Genomic DNA, 14432 nt, shown 5'->3' on the forward strand with positions numbered 1-14432 from the left:
GGAGGTCTCAGAGCAGACTCATCTGCTTTTACTGCCCCTTGTGAAAGCAAGCCTCAAGCTGCCTGGTAGGTTTACACTGGTGTAAAACAGGCAGAAGAAAGAGAAGGATCAGTGCCTGCTGTGGGAGGATGGCTGGGATTCGTCCTGCTGCAGATGCCCTCTCCTTCGCCCTCTTCTGTCAGCAGCTCCCTCCTGCCTGCCTGTGTCCATGCACAGGTCCTTTCTTCACGGTCAGGGCACTAGTCTCTGCTTGGACAATATTCCTCTTTTGACTTAATTCTGTAACTGCTTTTAGGTGACGGGTTTTCCTCTTCAAGAGATTAGTAGATGCTTAGCGTTAAATACCATCCTTAAATACCAGCTATAATCCTGTGGTCAGTAGACCACAAAACATAAACATTGATGCTCAAGTAAGAAAAGGCCATTTTGTGGGGAAAAAAAGAACTTCAGTCCTAATAAAAGCATTTGGCCTAGTAAAAGGCCAAATCTCAACCTAAATACTATTTATGGCCTTGCTGCTCACACAGTGGTGTCTGCGTTAAGTTAACAGAAGGTCACAACTCACAATGTTAATCACCTACCTCCCAGCCAGCGTGTTTCTATATATTTGCTTGTACCCAAAGTACCTGAGAGTTTTCCATGTCTAAAAGTACAGATGGTAATAATTTGCATGATAGAGAGACTGGATAAAACCACCGTTGTAGGTAAATGTGTCCCCATTGAACAAGATGGATTTCGCAGCTTGGCACCTGCGGGGAAGTCCTACCAGGCTGTGTCCCATCCAGAGAGAGGTAACCAGTTATCCGGCCATGGTTTGGATGCTGGGTGGCACTCAGACCTTCTGGATAGCACGTGGTGGAGTACAGACAGACAGACAGACAGATGGGGCAAAAGTTGTCCAGGGCTCAGTCCAGTGAAAATGTTACTTTTAGTAGTGTTAAACCCCTACTAAAGGTAAGGATTTTTCATAAGGCTTTTCCCCTTCAGAAGATGGCCATAAGGGAGCAGAACAGTTACAGTCAGCAAGTGATGTGCACTTTGGATGAGGATGCTTTCCAGTGATCTGACAGAAGCTGTGGGACTTTCTGCGGGCGTCCAGCACTTCCATCCCGTCACCGGGCTGGGGCCGAGGCGTGAACATGGTGCAGCAATTATGTTCAGCCGTATTGGGCTGACTACTAAAATTGGGGTACGACTGTGAAGTCTGAGTCTGAATGCTGGCAGCTGTCACTGTCTTCCAGGGAGTTATTTGTGGGGGGAAGGATGCAGGATCCATCCCTGGTAATGAAAGACATATATCTGTGCCCACCCACGATGCTCACAGCATGTGTGTAGTGCTCGTTCAAATATGCCAGATGGATCAGGAGCTTTTGTTTGTGACCTGGAGACCTGGGGTCTCCTCACTGGTAAGGCTGATGGAGATGTGACCAGGGAGGATACATGTCTAAGAGCAGCAGTGTTATTGAGACTTATTTCTCCTCCCAGCTACTTGTGGGGTGGTCAGGCACTTGCAGGCAATGCCGTGGCAGCCCGGCTGGTCTCTTCCAGCCTTTCTGCTGTTCCACACAGCTAGCGAAATGCTTAGACAAACTTTAGATCTCAAGGTTGCTATTTTGCTCCTGTGCAGGAAGGGCAATAGATATCTTTCCACATTATATATCCACTTAGATCACAGACAGATAATGTCTTGTTTCTCTGGGCTTCATCTGTATATGATGAGTGAATGAGTGGGTTTGTGGCTGTGTTGCTCTGACAGGCACCCGCGCGCAGGGTGCTGCCGCACTCCTGTGAAGCCATAGGAAGTGTTTCACGATTCAAGATAAGACAGACCTTCGCTTCCTCCTTCTGTGCTTGCAGGGCTGAGCTGCCGCTGAGACTGCACCGTCCACCCCAACGGCCCGCTCGCAAAATGGACCAGGAAACCCTGGGAAGCGTTGTCCTGCTCGCCATTGTCACCTTGATAAGTGTTGTCCAGAATGGTAAGACAAAAATAAGCATTTATTTAAGGGCTAAAAGGGAGCTGAGACAAGTTCAGGATGATGTATGCTGATCTAATCTTTGGATAGATAATCCCTGGTTATAAGTGTGTGTGTGCTTAGGCATGACTTTGGCTTTAGAAATTACCTTCTAAGCATATAATTTTGCATGCTGTTGTTGCAGTATCTTGGCAGTCGCGTGGTCCTACTCTGTGATATTCTAGAGTGAGTTCGTTATACATGTGTCAGCTAATGAAAGGACTAATATGCTGGGGTACCCTGTGACAATATGCATTTCGATTTGATGACTGAGACCTCCTTTCCTGGCTGAAGTCCCTGATGTGGGCAGACGGGGCTGCTCTCCAGCCGGAGCCCTGCTGCCGTGGGCAGGGGCCGTGGCCCCGGGGGGCTGCGATGGGTCAGACCTTTGCATGGAACTGGGAAAAGGGGGCAAAACTGCACCGACTCATCGGAGGAGTCTGTCTGCGTTATTTGTGGGCAGGCAGCTCTCCTGCTTTCCTTCATCTCCAGGTCCTACAGTCCAATTAAGCTCAATTAACTGCGGTCCCAAGAACACTGTGCATTTCCTGCAATGGAGAAGTTTCCTTTTTTAGCTCTTACTCAGACCTCTGTAGTCCCTACTATTCTTCAGAATTTTTTAAATAAAACAACAAGTTTCTCTCTTGTGCAAATCTGGTTTTAACTTGATCATCGTCTCTTACAAATACTTAATCATTTTAGCAGGAAATTCTGCCCAGAAAACAGAGAAGGGAGTGAGTTTTGCCACAGCTGCATTGAGATCACCCAGGTTCAAGGAGAGTCAGCAGAGGGATGGGGGGCTGATGCAAATGCTACAAATCTTCTGTGAAGGCTTCTTGGTACGAATGGGAGATTCCCATGGAGCGCAAACCCCACGTTCCGTCCTAGGAAGTGGGCTATTCTTGGCCCGCTGCAGAGAGGGGAAGTGGTGGGAGCCTCAGCATAAGCCTGGCTGCCAGAGAGCGAAAAAAAGAGATGCAGACTGGTTTAGTTTTGACATAGGCACTAAATGCCACATCGTTTAACCCAATGCTGTTTTCTGGTAAATGCACAGTGTGTGATGTCACCAGAATATTGCACGTTGAGATCAGAGCACATACCGCAATTAAAAAAAATATGTCAAATATACATTTCTTGCTATTTAGCCAGATGACTTTATTTACATTTTTTTCCTCTCACTCTGAAACTTGGGCATTTGCCTTCCAGCCTGACACACACTTTCACCTCATGGAAATCTGTCTCTGAGATTATTGACCCAGCTGCTGCCAACGGGCAGCACGGTGCTTGGCAGAGGACTTAGCGTGCCAAGCACGAGTGGCACACAGCCCTAAACCATGATTTCAGACCTTGTGTCTTCTGATTTCCTCTTCCCAAGCTTTCTGTCTCGAAAGACTTGACCGATATGCAGTCCTGCAACAAATGCAATACTTAAGGCAGTAGAAATGCTTGTCAAGGGATATCAGTTGTACTGAACTCTTGCTATGGCTCTGGTTCAGCAAAGCACTTGGGCATCTGCCTGACTCTCTTTAAGTATGTGAAGTCAGTACCATGTCAATTCAGGTTTATATGCTTTTCTGCATCTGGTGCAGGATTAGAAAACAGTTTGGGTGAATGCTGTTATTCCCGAAGCTGGACGTGGGCCGTGGTCCTGACCCAATCTGACGTCCATTTACTGTCATCTTGTCTGTGTCGGGAATCTCCATATTCTACAGAATGACTCGCGTGGCCGGATGCCACTGAGTCACACATGTAGCTTTAGGTTTTGTTCTTGTGTCAGAGAGATGTTGCAATTTAGCAGCTTTCAGGGCAAATCAGCAGTCATCGCTGAGCAGATCGGGACGGAGGAAGCAAAGTGAAGTCAATGGAAAGAAGGGGCAACCTGCATGGCATGTTTGCCAGCACTTACCAGGTCGGAGCTTCAGCACACGGTTTCTGTTGGCATGAACTTGTGAAACAATCAGACTTGGATTAATTCTTGTACATTAACTTGACCAGAGTGGGACTGCAGTTGTTCAGGCTCAGGGCAGCCTGTGCAGCCCTGGAGCCTCAGGGCATCATCTCCTGGTGAGGCTGAGCTGAATTAACCCCTCAGCTCCAGCTCTGCTCTGCTCACTCATCTCATGCCAGCTTGTGAAAACACCCTCTTGCCTTGAAGTTCAGAGTAAAGAGCAGGAAATATAACCATGGTGTTGCAAGCTGCTTCATGCTGTAGTCTTCCATTTCCCCAATGCCAGGTTAACAGGAGCCCAGTGTTGCTGAGATGTGAGCACAGACCCATGGCGAGGTCCACCCCCGCATGTGATGTCAGCTCTGCTCCGGTCCTTTGCAGAGCTTCAGCCTGGCTGAGCCTCAGGTAGCTGGGACCCACTTCTTGGGCTGCCTTCTGGGGAGATTTTGGGAGCCTGCAGGGCATGTGAGATTGGCAGGGCTAAGGAACCACAGAACTAGGGAGCCACTTTCAGGGCAAAAAGCTCACTTGAAGCAGGAGGCTCTTCCTCTCCGTATGATGGTGAGATGCTGGGTTCCCTTCCGATTCACTGCCCTCACCTTGGGGGTCGATGTGGTCCTGAGGAAATGCAGCTGCTGCAGTGGGTTGGAGGTAATCAACCCAAGCATTTTCTCTAACGAAGAGGTGGACATCTCATGTGAGGTGGTTGTCTAAGCTCTTTCCTGAGTCAAGGGAGAAAGATCAGCACTTCAGTGGGGTGGTTTCTGTCATGCCGGTAGCTCTCTGAGGGATGGATTGACCTCTAGAGGTGCCTCTCCTCTGTTTCTCTCCGTCACCCACTGTTTACAGAAGGAAAACATCCATCTGCCCAACACCTCTCAGTGTCTCTGAAGTGAGGTGAGACAAAGCCTGCTCCTCATCCATGGCGTGGGTGTACATGATAACCCTACCAATGCCCCATCCGTTGACCAAGGATCCATACACCATGTCAGAGATGGCAAGATTCCGGGACAGATGCCTGGATCTCCACAGCCAGATCCTTCCCGGGAGACCCAGCACCCCCATACCTGCCCAGCCCTGATCCCAGAGACTGTGCACCACAAGTATCACCACCAGCACCTCCAAGTTCTTATCCTCAGTGACCACTGTCACATTGGACGTGTCTGGGTTCAGCCTGATGGCTCTCAGCATCGTGGAGCCTCTCTGCAGTGGCACACTGGCATTTGGGAAGCAGCAGCACCTGTGGCAGCGGAGAGGGAGGTATATATAGCTTACTCTTGGCTTCCTCTGAAGCTGTGGCATCTTCTAGTGATTTCACATACATGCTAAAAGGAAGGGAGGAGGTATGCCGTATATCCCAGTGAGCCCATGCAGTCCCAGAGCTGCAAGAAGTGGTTTCCTACCAACAGCAGCTTTGCACTGTACAAAAAATTGCCGTCCAACCTAGTCCTCTTCAACTAGGTCCTCTTAGACCCCATGGGCAGGTTAATGACTCCATGCCAAAGACTGGGGTGGCGTGCAGACGGAGATGCTGGGAGCTCTCGGTGGCTGTGCTGTCTGCTCTGGGTCCCCCAGGGCCAGCTCCTCCAGGAGCCGGCCAGTGCACCGCGCTGGTGGCAGTGGGAGGGTCTGCAGACCGGCTCAGAGTGGGGATGCTGGCTTAAAGCACTGCGGGATTTTCTGGAGAAAGGCTGTATGTACCCAGCGAATCACATGATTTTGGAAAGCAAAAAATTCAGTAACTTTTAGTGAAGGCAGTGGAAGTACAAAAGACCTCCTTACAGCATCAGTGAGGAGAAAAAAGAGGTAACTTTTCAGATTCCAGGGATGAAATCCTGCAGCTTATCAAGTTACACTTCTATTGTTGTAATAATGTCTTTCCTGATTGGTTATCTTTTATATATATCTTTGGCTAATATTCTAAACCATAGAGTGATTCGGGTTCGCTGAGATGGGATGCACGATAATACAAAGCTTGCAGCTTGTAGCCTGTCAGGGCTCTGTCTGGTATATTTAGACACATGACTGATGGTCTCTGGTTTAGTGTCATCAGATAAAATGTGTTTGTCAAGTGCATGATGCATTTTTACAGCAGCTAACACCCTGACACATCGCTGTTGCTTAAAAGGAGGATACACACAAGATGGACACACAGAAATCAGCCATCAGGAGCAGGTTTTCAATGGGCCTTTCTGGAAAATGAACTGGCCCTGCTGGAGAGCGAGAATTGGGTTTGGCAGGTCTGTCTAGAAAGCTTTTTTCCCTCTGGGGGCACAAAGGATCAAGTCTGGGCTGTACTTCCGCAGCAGGCAGAGGTTAGGGCTGCCAGAAGTGCAGTGCAGGGATGAAGCAGGGCTCAGAGGTGAGAGCCTGCTGCCAGTCACATATAAACACGTGGGGATGTGAGGTCACGCCGCACTGCGCCCTTGCACAAGGGGTTTGGTTATACCACAGTGACAGAGCGAGCGCGCTGGCCACATCCTGCATCTCCACGCACCAGCATCCTCTCCTGCCATCCAGCCTGGACGCTCCTGAGAACAGAGCTGAGCCCACAAAGCCCAGCTCCTGCAATATCTCCAAATTACATCTCAGATCAAACACTTTGTGTTTTTTTAACAGCTTTTTTTGCTAACAAAGTGGAGCATGAAAGCAAGCACTGCAACGGCAAGGGGTTCCAGAGGCTGGGATCGTCTGCCTTCGACCGTGTCTACACTGCCAAGTGAGTAGGCAAGCCCTGAGGAGCCGGTGGGGGCAGAGCAGGGTTCGTCTCTCTCTTTGTTAGGGTTTAATCCAAACCCTTTTTTGGGGTCCAGACTTTGGTCTGCAGTCCCATTGCTGTGTGCATTGCAGAGGCGTTTAGACCCACGGTTCTCCAATATGTTTACTGGTGACCCCAGCTCCTTTCTGGACATCAGGTGCTTTATCTATATTGGACTTGCAACCCTTGTGTGTTTTATGTCGCTTCATTTGGGAGCCCGTTCACCCAGCAGTAGCTAATGCTGGAAGTGTGATACAAGCACAGTCGGTGTCCCAAAGGCACTGCGGCTCAAAAGGAAAGAGCCAGCGGAGACACCCTGACTTGCCGAGGAGCAGGTCGGTGGCAGAGCTCGTACAAACTTCTCGGTCCCTGGGCAGCTCCCTCGACACACGGCTCTCCGCTTCTCCGCCACATCTGTACCTCTTGTCTTTGCCATCCCTTCAGGGAAAGCAGAGGGAAAATTAATTCCGATCCAGAAGAGAAAAGAACATAAAATATTTTTTATTACCCGTGAAGTACTGATGATGTGCTTGAAACCGGATGGGACATCCCAGTGCTGCCCTTCACAGGTGTGCAACCTCTGCCAAGAGCAGAGTGCTTCCCCCTTGGAAAGCATTCCCAGCCAAAAGAGGCAGCTGGAAATCATTCCTGTTCCCCTGCAAAGACACAGGTTAACGCTGTGAGACACTCCTGCTTGTGGTGCGATTCTCCTTTTGTTGGTTTCATGCAGCTTTCAATGCCACTAACTTGATTAACATGACTTAATTACAAGGATTTTCCAAGCCAATAAAGCACATGGCGTCTATTATACATGTGCCATGATCAAACGGGTTAGAGGAGGAAAGCGGCTTTCACAGGTGCCAGGCATGTGTGCGGGGCGGTTTGTTTTCCTCATCAGGCAGGACAAAGGCATCCATTATCCGAGCGAGGGAACAGGGAAGCAGACCTGGGGGCGAGGCATCCACCGTGTTCGGGCAGGGACACGCCAGCCAGCCCCCGGCAGCTGCCTGCCGCAGGCAGGTCGGGGGCCTCCCGCCGCTCTGGGGTAAAAGCCCACCCACAGCAGCATTAGCGCAGCCCAAATTCACCCCCCACCACCCTTTGCTCATGAAACATGTTGATTTTGTTTCTATTTTCCCCGTGTTCTGATTTCTTTCTGACAAATTCCTTTCTAGCCAGAACTGCGGACACGCGTACCCTACGTTTCTGGCCGTGCTTTGGTGCGCTGGCCTTCTCTGCAGCCCAGGTAACACACAGGTTTTTTCCCTCTTCAACCTTGCACCACTTTCAACAAGGAATGGTGAGCATTTCAGAGGTTACGCTTCCAGGGACCAAGTTCTCCCACAGCGGGGATACCAGTCTCACCCGGCTATCCTGCAGCTACCCATGCTGTTTAGTTAGCAGCACACTCCCTGGCATGGTTTATGCTAGCAGACATGTTTCCAGACATGATTCCGGACAGTCCAGGCCAGGGATGTTTCCCACATAGCCATTACAGATGAGATCCCTCTGTTTTGGGTGATCCCTCTGTTACATCCCCCAGTACTTGGATGCTGGATGCCACGTTATTCACCCCGGGCATCTCTTGGCTGCCTTTTATTTCTGGTGAAGGCAGTGCCTGAGCCGGCACCCTCCTTCCTGAGCCCAGCATGATGCACACCGGGTTTCTGTAGGCACAGCTGTGGGCACGATTACACCCACAAAGTCTTCAGAAAAGCTGGTGTGAGGGCAAGGCAAGTGCTCTGTTTCCCATGCAAAACATGTCCTCTCTGTCCTGCTTCCAGTGACCATTCCATAGCCCAAGGCTGCAGGTTCCCGTTTCCCAGTCCAGCCCAGGCAGCAGATGGGGACAGTACGTACAGAGACCTGTGCTGGTGTCTGTAACGTGTTGTTTTATTCTTTACCCAGCTCCTGCCGCCTTTGCCGGCCTGATGTACTTGTTTGTGAGGCAGAAGTACTTTGTGGGCTACCTGGGGGAAAGGACTCAGAGGTAAGGACTTGCAGAGCCTCTTTACAAAATCGGATGTGGGAGGTGCGGTGGCACCGGGGGTCAGGGGAGCTGCGGGAACAGAGTTGCTGCTTCAGCAGCTCCTGCTCACAGCCTCTGCAAACACACACGTTTGTGTGTTTGTGCCACTATTTGCACAAGATCTTCCTTTTATGTTGATAAAACTTGTTAAGCACGTGTGGAACAAGATTGTCCCACGGCCTTTGACGGCTGAGAAGACATACGGGTCCCTCCCTTTTGTAAGCAGCAGCCTTTGCTGAGCGCAGGAGGCCAAATCCAGACCGAAATAGATCCTGAAAATAGCATTTAAGAGCTCACAGCTGGCCAGAGCAGCAATGCGAGGCAGAGCAGAAATTTGCCCCCTCTGTCTCAGCCCCCAAGGTGTTTCAGCTGGTGTCAACAGCAGAGTCCAAAGTCTGAGGGCTTCTCACATGAGGTGATATATGTTAACGAACTGCTTTCCCCCCTTTCTGTCTCCTCAGCACTCCCGGTTACTTGTTTGGAAAGCGCATCATTTTGTTCCTGTTCCTCATGTCCGTGGCTGGAATACTCAACTACTATCTCATCTTCTTTTTTGGAAGTGACTTTGAAATGTACATAAAAACAATAACCAGCGCAATCTCTCCGTTGCTGCTCATCCCGTAGCTCCCTGCAGCACTGAAGGGGTCAGCGTGCTTAATATATTGATACCCAGAAGCAGCCATAATTCAACTGTTTAAGAAATGAACCCGTAACCCTTTTAGATTGCTGTAAATCTCATGCTTGATGGGCTTTGTAGTTTGATTTAACCTTGCTTTTTCCTTCAGGAAAAAGATTTATCGTGAGCACTCGGCATGCCCAAGGAATGGTAACAACTTCCAGTTAATTCTTTAGAGTTTTTTCCATAAGTGCAGCTTGCCAGCTGATTGAATGACTGGAAGGGACATTGTATGCTTGCTTCATAACTGCGTTGTACTTAGCTTTTGTCCCAAAACCCAGGAGCTTTTCAGCGTCATTCCTGGCTCCCACTGTTATCCTCACACACAAGCACAGCCTTTTGCCAGCATCTCACACGCCCCTGCCCACGCAAAGGCATGGACCAGCCTCTTCACTTACCCTTTCCCTCCTACTTTTTGATGACCGAGCTCCCACTGCTGCAGGAGGGCGGCAAATTGGCCCCTGTCTGGTCTTTCTTGATAAATATTCATGTGCGTAGCGCTCCCGACAGTGATCTCATTTACACTTCAGCCTTTTTGTTCTCCCAGAGCTGTGGAAAGGGGCTCTGCGTAAATGAGGAGCTGGTGTATTGATGGTGGGGTTGGTTTTGTTTTGCTTGGCTTTGTTTAATAAAACAGTCTAAAAGGATGAAATCTGTTTGCTCCCATCTTCTTTGCCTGGTGCGTGATCCCAATGTTCCATGGCTCAGCAGCTGGCCAGTGAGCTGAGCAAGGGGAGCAGCACCGGGCTCTTTGTGCGAGCTGCTAATCGCCCCGGGCACGGCTTCGCAAGGACGTGAGTTTAACAACTCCCTCTCTACTGGCAGGTTCAATTTTCTGCCTCCATCAACTAACAATGTGCCCCTACAAGTCCATACCGAGGAGCAGTTTGATTAGAGAAGCGTACCGAGGTAGGCAAAGAGGCCGGCGCAATCTTTTTAAACATTGCTACCCTATGAGTGCTTAAGCCCTTAAGCCTGTCTGATTACCGCATGCAGGATGGATAAAGCTGTATTTTATGACTCCTTTGGGAGGGACAGAGACTCCTCGCTATGTGAGAAGAGGGTTTGCAGAGCTGTTTGAAAAAGCAGGCGCTGAAAGCCGCCTGCCTTTGTACCACATCAAGGCTGGCGGGTTTTGTTGCTGCCCAATGGCGCACGGCTGCTCTCCTCTGCACCTGAGCATTCGCACTGCCAAAATAACACAGCCCCTTTTTTTTCTTATCATCTACAGGAATTTTAGATGTGAAAGGTTAGTAATAAGCATATTTATTGTATGATGATTAGCTAATAAATGTTCTTACTGGTTAGAATAGGTAATTCAAAAAATATAATCTAACCTCCTAACCGATAGCTGCTGAAACACCTTATTCCAGGGCACAGCACTTACGTTCCTTCCCTCCCCTCCATCTCAAACCACCTTACACTCCAAACCCTGCTTCACACCATGCTTCTCTGCCACCCTCTCTCTACATAGCTCATCAGCAGCTGCCCGTCCTTAGTGGTGACCCACCGCCCTTCTGCCCCATGGGGTCAGCCCACCAAGGGATGGCAGCACCTCAGGAGGAGAGGGGTAACCCCTGTGGTCTGGAGTTTCAGAGCTCTTCTGCATTGCTGGTATCAGCAAAGGCTCATGCTGCCACCACCCTTACTCGTTTCAGAGGAGGAGATGCTTCACAAGCACCACAGTCCCTGCTCTCCAGCCAGTCTGGTCTCCCTGAGGTCTGAGACTTGTTTATGGAGACCATAACTTGTAGGAGGTGGCTCTCCCAACCCTATGTGTCCACCTTGCAGGTCTCCCCAGCTGGATGAGTCTCCCCAGTGCCTTTTTGTCTTCTATAGCAAGAAGCAGCTTACTTGACCTCCTTCTGATGTCTCCTACTGGCATGAGAAGAGGCACTCCACCAGCCAGCTATGAAGGGCAGGGGATTCAAATGTCTATTTTGGGTCAGATGATAATCTATGCCAGCACTCTCAGGCCTCTCTGTTGACTCGACAGTTGGTTTCTACACATCTGTATTTAGGTAAGATCAGGTAATCTTCCGAGGGAACAAAGGCCCATCTTTTGCTGTAATAATTTATTTTGCAAGAATATCTCCTACTTACTCCCTCAAAGCCTTTCTGATAACAAAAGAGATGAAAATGTAGGCAAAATCTATTTTCCATCTATCTATAAATGGAAACGGTGATAGTGTCAGACAAACAGGTGGTACATAAATCAATCACTATGTAAATACTCTGTGAACGTCACACTGTATTTTCCATGTTACAGGCAAGCCTTGTGGTTGCATTTGCCTTCCCACTCTTTCTTCGAAAGGCAGACAACGTCAGTGCTATTTGGGCTTTCCCCACTGTGTTAGACAACTCCAGTTTTTGTTTTCGGCAGTAAAACCACCCTGTTCTGGGCGGTACAGTTGCCAGCACTTTGCACACCAGCTACTCAGAAAGCCGCAAACATAGGCTTATCGCAGGGGAGTTGGACTAGATGACCTTTAAAGGTCCTTCCAACCCAAACCCTTCTATGATTCTATGGTTCTATAGATCCACATGCAAAAATACATACACTACTGTAAAAGATGTACAGGTGCATACTGGGGTCACATACACATGAACTCACTAGGACCTACTGAGCTGCATTGGACGTGGGGGCATGACTGGTGGCAGAAGTGGCAGGTCCCTCTGACAACTCCCGTTCAAGGCTGGCTTGCAAGCTCCGGGGGCCAGCACCCACATTTGGTGCAGCACATGGCATGGCAGCTCCTGGCCTGGAGCAGGGGCTGTATGCGAACAGCTATCGCTTTCCCATCCTGCTGATTGCGCTGATGCTGCTAATTGTCCTGTTCGCCATGTTGCCAGGCTGTGGGCTTTGCTCCACCAGAGATGCCCCAGCTCCTTGTGATGGTGTGTCATCACCACGCTGCGTGGCTGTTTGTGCATCGAAATCCCACGCACACAGATAAACATATTTTCTCTGTGTGTATACGCATAGACACAGTGTATCTGTGTGTGTGTATATATATACATATAGTAGGTGCTGAGTCATGTGAATGCTAGAGGCTTTTCAGGGAAGGCAGGGAAGCGGGTTGCTCAGGCCCCAGCCCTCTCGCAGCTTGCAGGCGGTGTATATCAGAGACTGAGGAGACTGCTGGAAGCTGGGCTATCGCAGGATGCTTTTGATCTGCTGACAAAGGCGTACACACAATATTCCTGCCACAGTAACTGTGTCTGTTTCTGCACAGCACTACAACCCTCTAGTGGAAACTCGGCCCTATCGGCACGCTGGTGCTTCTGGCCCCGGGATGAGCCATTCCTTTGAGGGTTTGAAGCCTGACGGTGATGCAACGGCATCCACATTTCTGAAAAGATGCGTTGTTGCTATTGAATGCTATTTTTTATTATTCTGGCATGTAGGAGCCCCGGTCCTGAAATAGGACCTCCATTCTACCCATCACGAAGTGAGCAGTCCTGCTTAGCACAGGGTCCAAGCAAGCAGGTAACATCCAAGTGGGATAAGAAACCTGTGCGCATCACCCACAAGGGTTTCCTGCAGTATTTCCCAGATTCCCAGTTTCCCAGAACTTGCAAAATCGGCCTGTGCAGTATCAGCTTGGTCTGAGTCACGTTTACCCAAGTCAAGTTTCCAAATAAGTCTCTGAGGATTGGGAGAGCAGTTCTGCTGGCGTGGAGCAAAGACTGGCCCTGGGCAGCTTCTTCAGCTCTCTCATCTGCCCTGAGATTACTTTCTTCTAGCAGAGCAGCTGGTTTAACATTCACAGAAACCTTTCAAATGCCCTGTTGGGGTGGGATGCTGCAAAGCATTGAGCACTGGCCCAAGTCAGTGCTGTGCCTTTTGCAGACCACAGTGGGAGCAGGATTAGGCCATGCGGGGAATGCTTGGAAGTTGTCCACCCTCGATAAGTGAAAGGGCAGCACAGAATGAGAATAGTGGTAAAACCATTCCCTGGGTGATTTTAAATTGGTCTCATGTTCCAGCCGGAGTGAGCAGGGTGAGCATTCCCATGGAAAAGCCCCTCGGTGAGCTGCAGAGCCCAGTAGCGCCTGCCCAGCGTTCCTGCAGAGGACATGCTGACACCCGGGAGGAGGAAGGACCTCGGAGGCTGTGACATCCCTTCGAAGCACCCGGGGAACACGTACGAGGTTCACCATCCCTTTGGGTAATGAAGATTGCTGTCCCCGGGGCTGTCGGGGAGGGTGCAGGGCACCTCAGCTGTGGCTCAAGGCGGTTCAGTGCCTCGAGGGATTAGGATGGAGAAGCATCCTGTGCACCACTAACTGGCTGCAGCAGAGAAAGCTGCTTTTAGCAGCACTGCCGTGAATGCCAGGAAAACACATGCCGTGGAGAGGAACAGCTTGGGCCAGTACCTGACCTCTGCCCCTCGGTGTGTCTGCCCCGGTGGAGGGAGGGCATCAGCACTGCTGCATCCATCCTGCCTGCCAGAGCATCTCACTGCCCCCAGCCAGCGCGCAGAGACACAAAAGCTGGCAAAAGGGAGATTCCTGCCCCAAAGGACAAACAGCCTCCACAGCGAGCTGTTTTTCCCCTTTAGAGGAGAAATAAATAACTTTTCAATTTCAGCTGCGAGGATCTTCACACTGCAAGATGATTTCATCAGCCAGAGAAGCTCCCGGGGCTTCATGCTGGGCTGCCTACTGAGCTGCTCGGATGCCATCCGCTGGGCGCTTCCCACTTGTCCCCGGGGGAAGGGGACCAGACTCCAATGCACCAGCCATGATGTGGGGCGCGGAGAGAGCACGGGATGTGGTTTTCACTTAAAAAAATAAAGGCGTGATGGCATTGCTGTGGAGTTAAACTCACGGTTACAGCAGTGCCGTTTCTGCCATGTGGGATCTGGCAGGGACTGCTTGCATGCCATGACCTTTCGCAAGGCCAGGGGATGCTTCGGGAGGCTTAGGAGAGGGGCTGCCGCCTGCTGCGCTGCTATTTGCCACCACTTGTACAAGCATATGGTTGATTTATTGTTCCTGTG

The 14432-nt window shown here is 50.2% G+C and overlaps 1 protein-coding gene across 1 annotated transcript; it reads left to right on the forward strand.

The window, feature by feature from the left end:
* The first annotated feature begins 1853 nt into the window (after positions 1-1853).
* On the forward strand, positions 1854-9688 carry ALOX5AP (arachidonate 5-lipoxygenase-activating protein). The gene is made up of 5 exons (XM_009574577.1): positions 1854-1979; positions 6583-6682; positions 7897-7967; positions 8630-8711; positions 9212-9688. The coding sequence occupies exons 1-5, from the start codon at positions 1910-1912 to the stop codon at positions 9372-9374; spliced, it is 486 nt and encodes a 161-aa protein (XP_009572872.1). The 5' UTR covers positions 1854-1909; the 3' UTR covers positions 9375-9688.
* Positions 9689-14432: the final 4744 nt, after the last annotated feature.

The sequence above is a fragment of the Fulmarus glacialis genome, unplaced genomic scaffold, assembly GCF_000690835.1.
Source record: "Fulmarus glacialis isolate BGI_N327 unplaced genomic scaffold, ASM69083v1 scaffold49763, whole genome shotgun sequence".
Lineage (NCBI taxonomy): Eukaryota > Metazoa > Chordata > Aves > Procellariiformes > Procellariidae > Fulmarus > Fulmarus glacialis.

Bases quoted from the DNA above. Each gene is read 5' to 3' on its own strand.
- ALOX5AP (XM_009574577.1), top strand. From the start codon at position 1,910: ATGGACCAGGAAACCCTGGGAAGCGTTGTCCTGCTCGCCATTGTCACC. The intron at 1,980-6,582 runs GTAAGACAAAAA...TTTTTTTAACAG, and splicing joins GATAAGTGTTGTCCAGAATG to CTTTTTTTGCTAACAAAGTG. The intron at 7,968-8,629 runs GTAACACACAGG...TTCTTTACCCAG, and splicing joins TGGCCTTCTCTGCAGCCCAG to CTCCTGCCGCCTTTGCCGGC.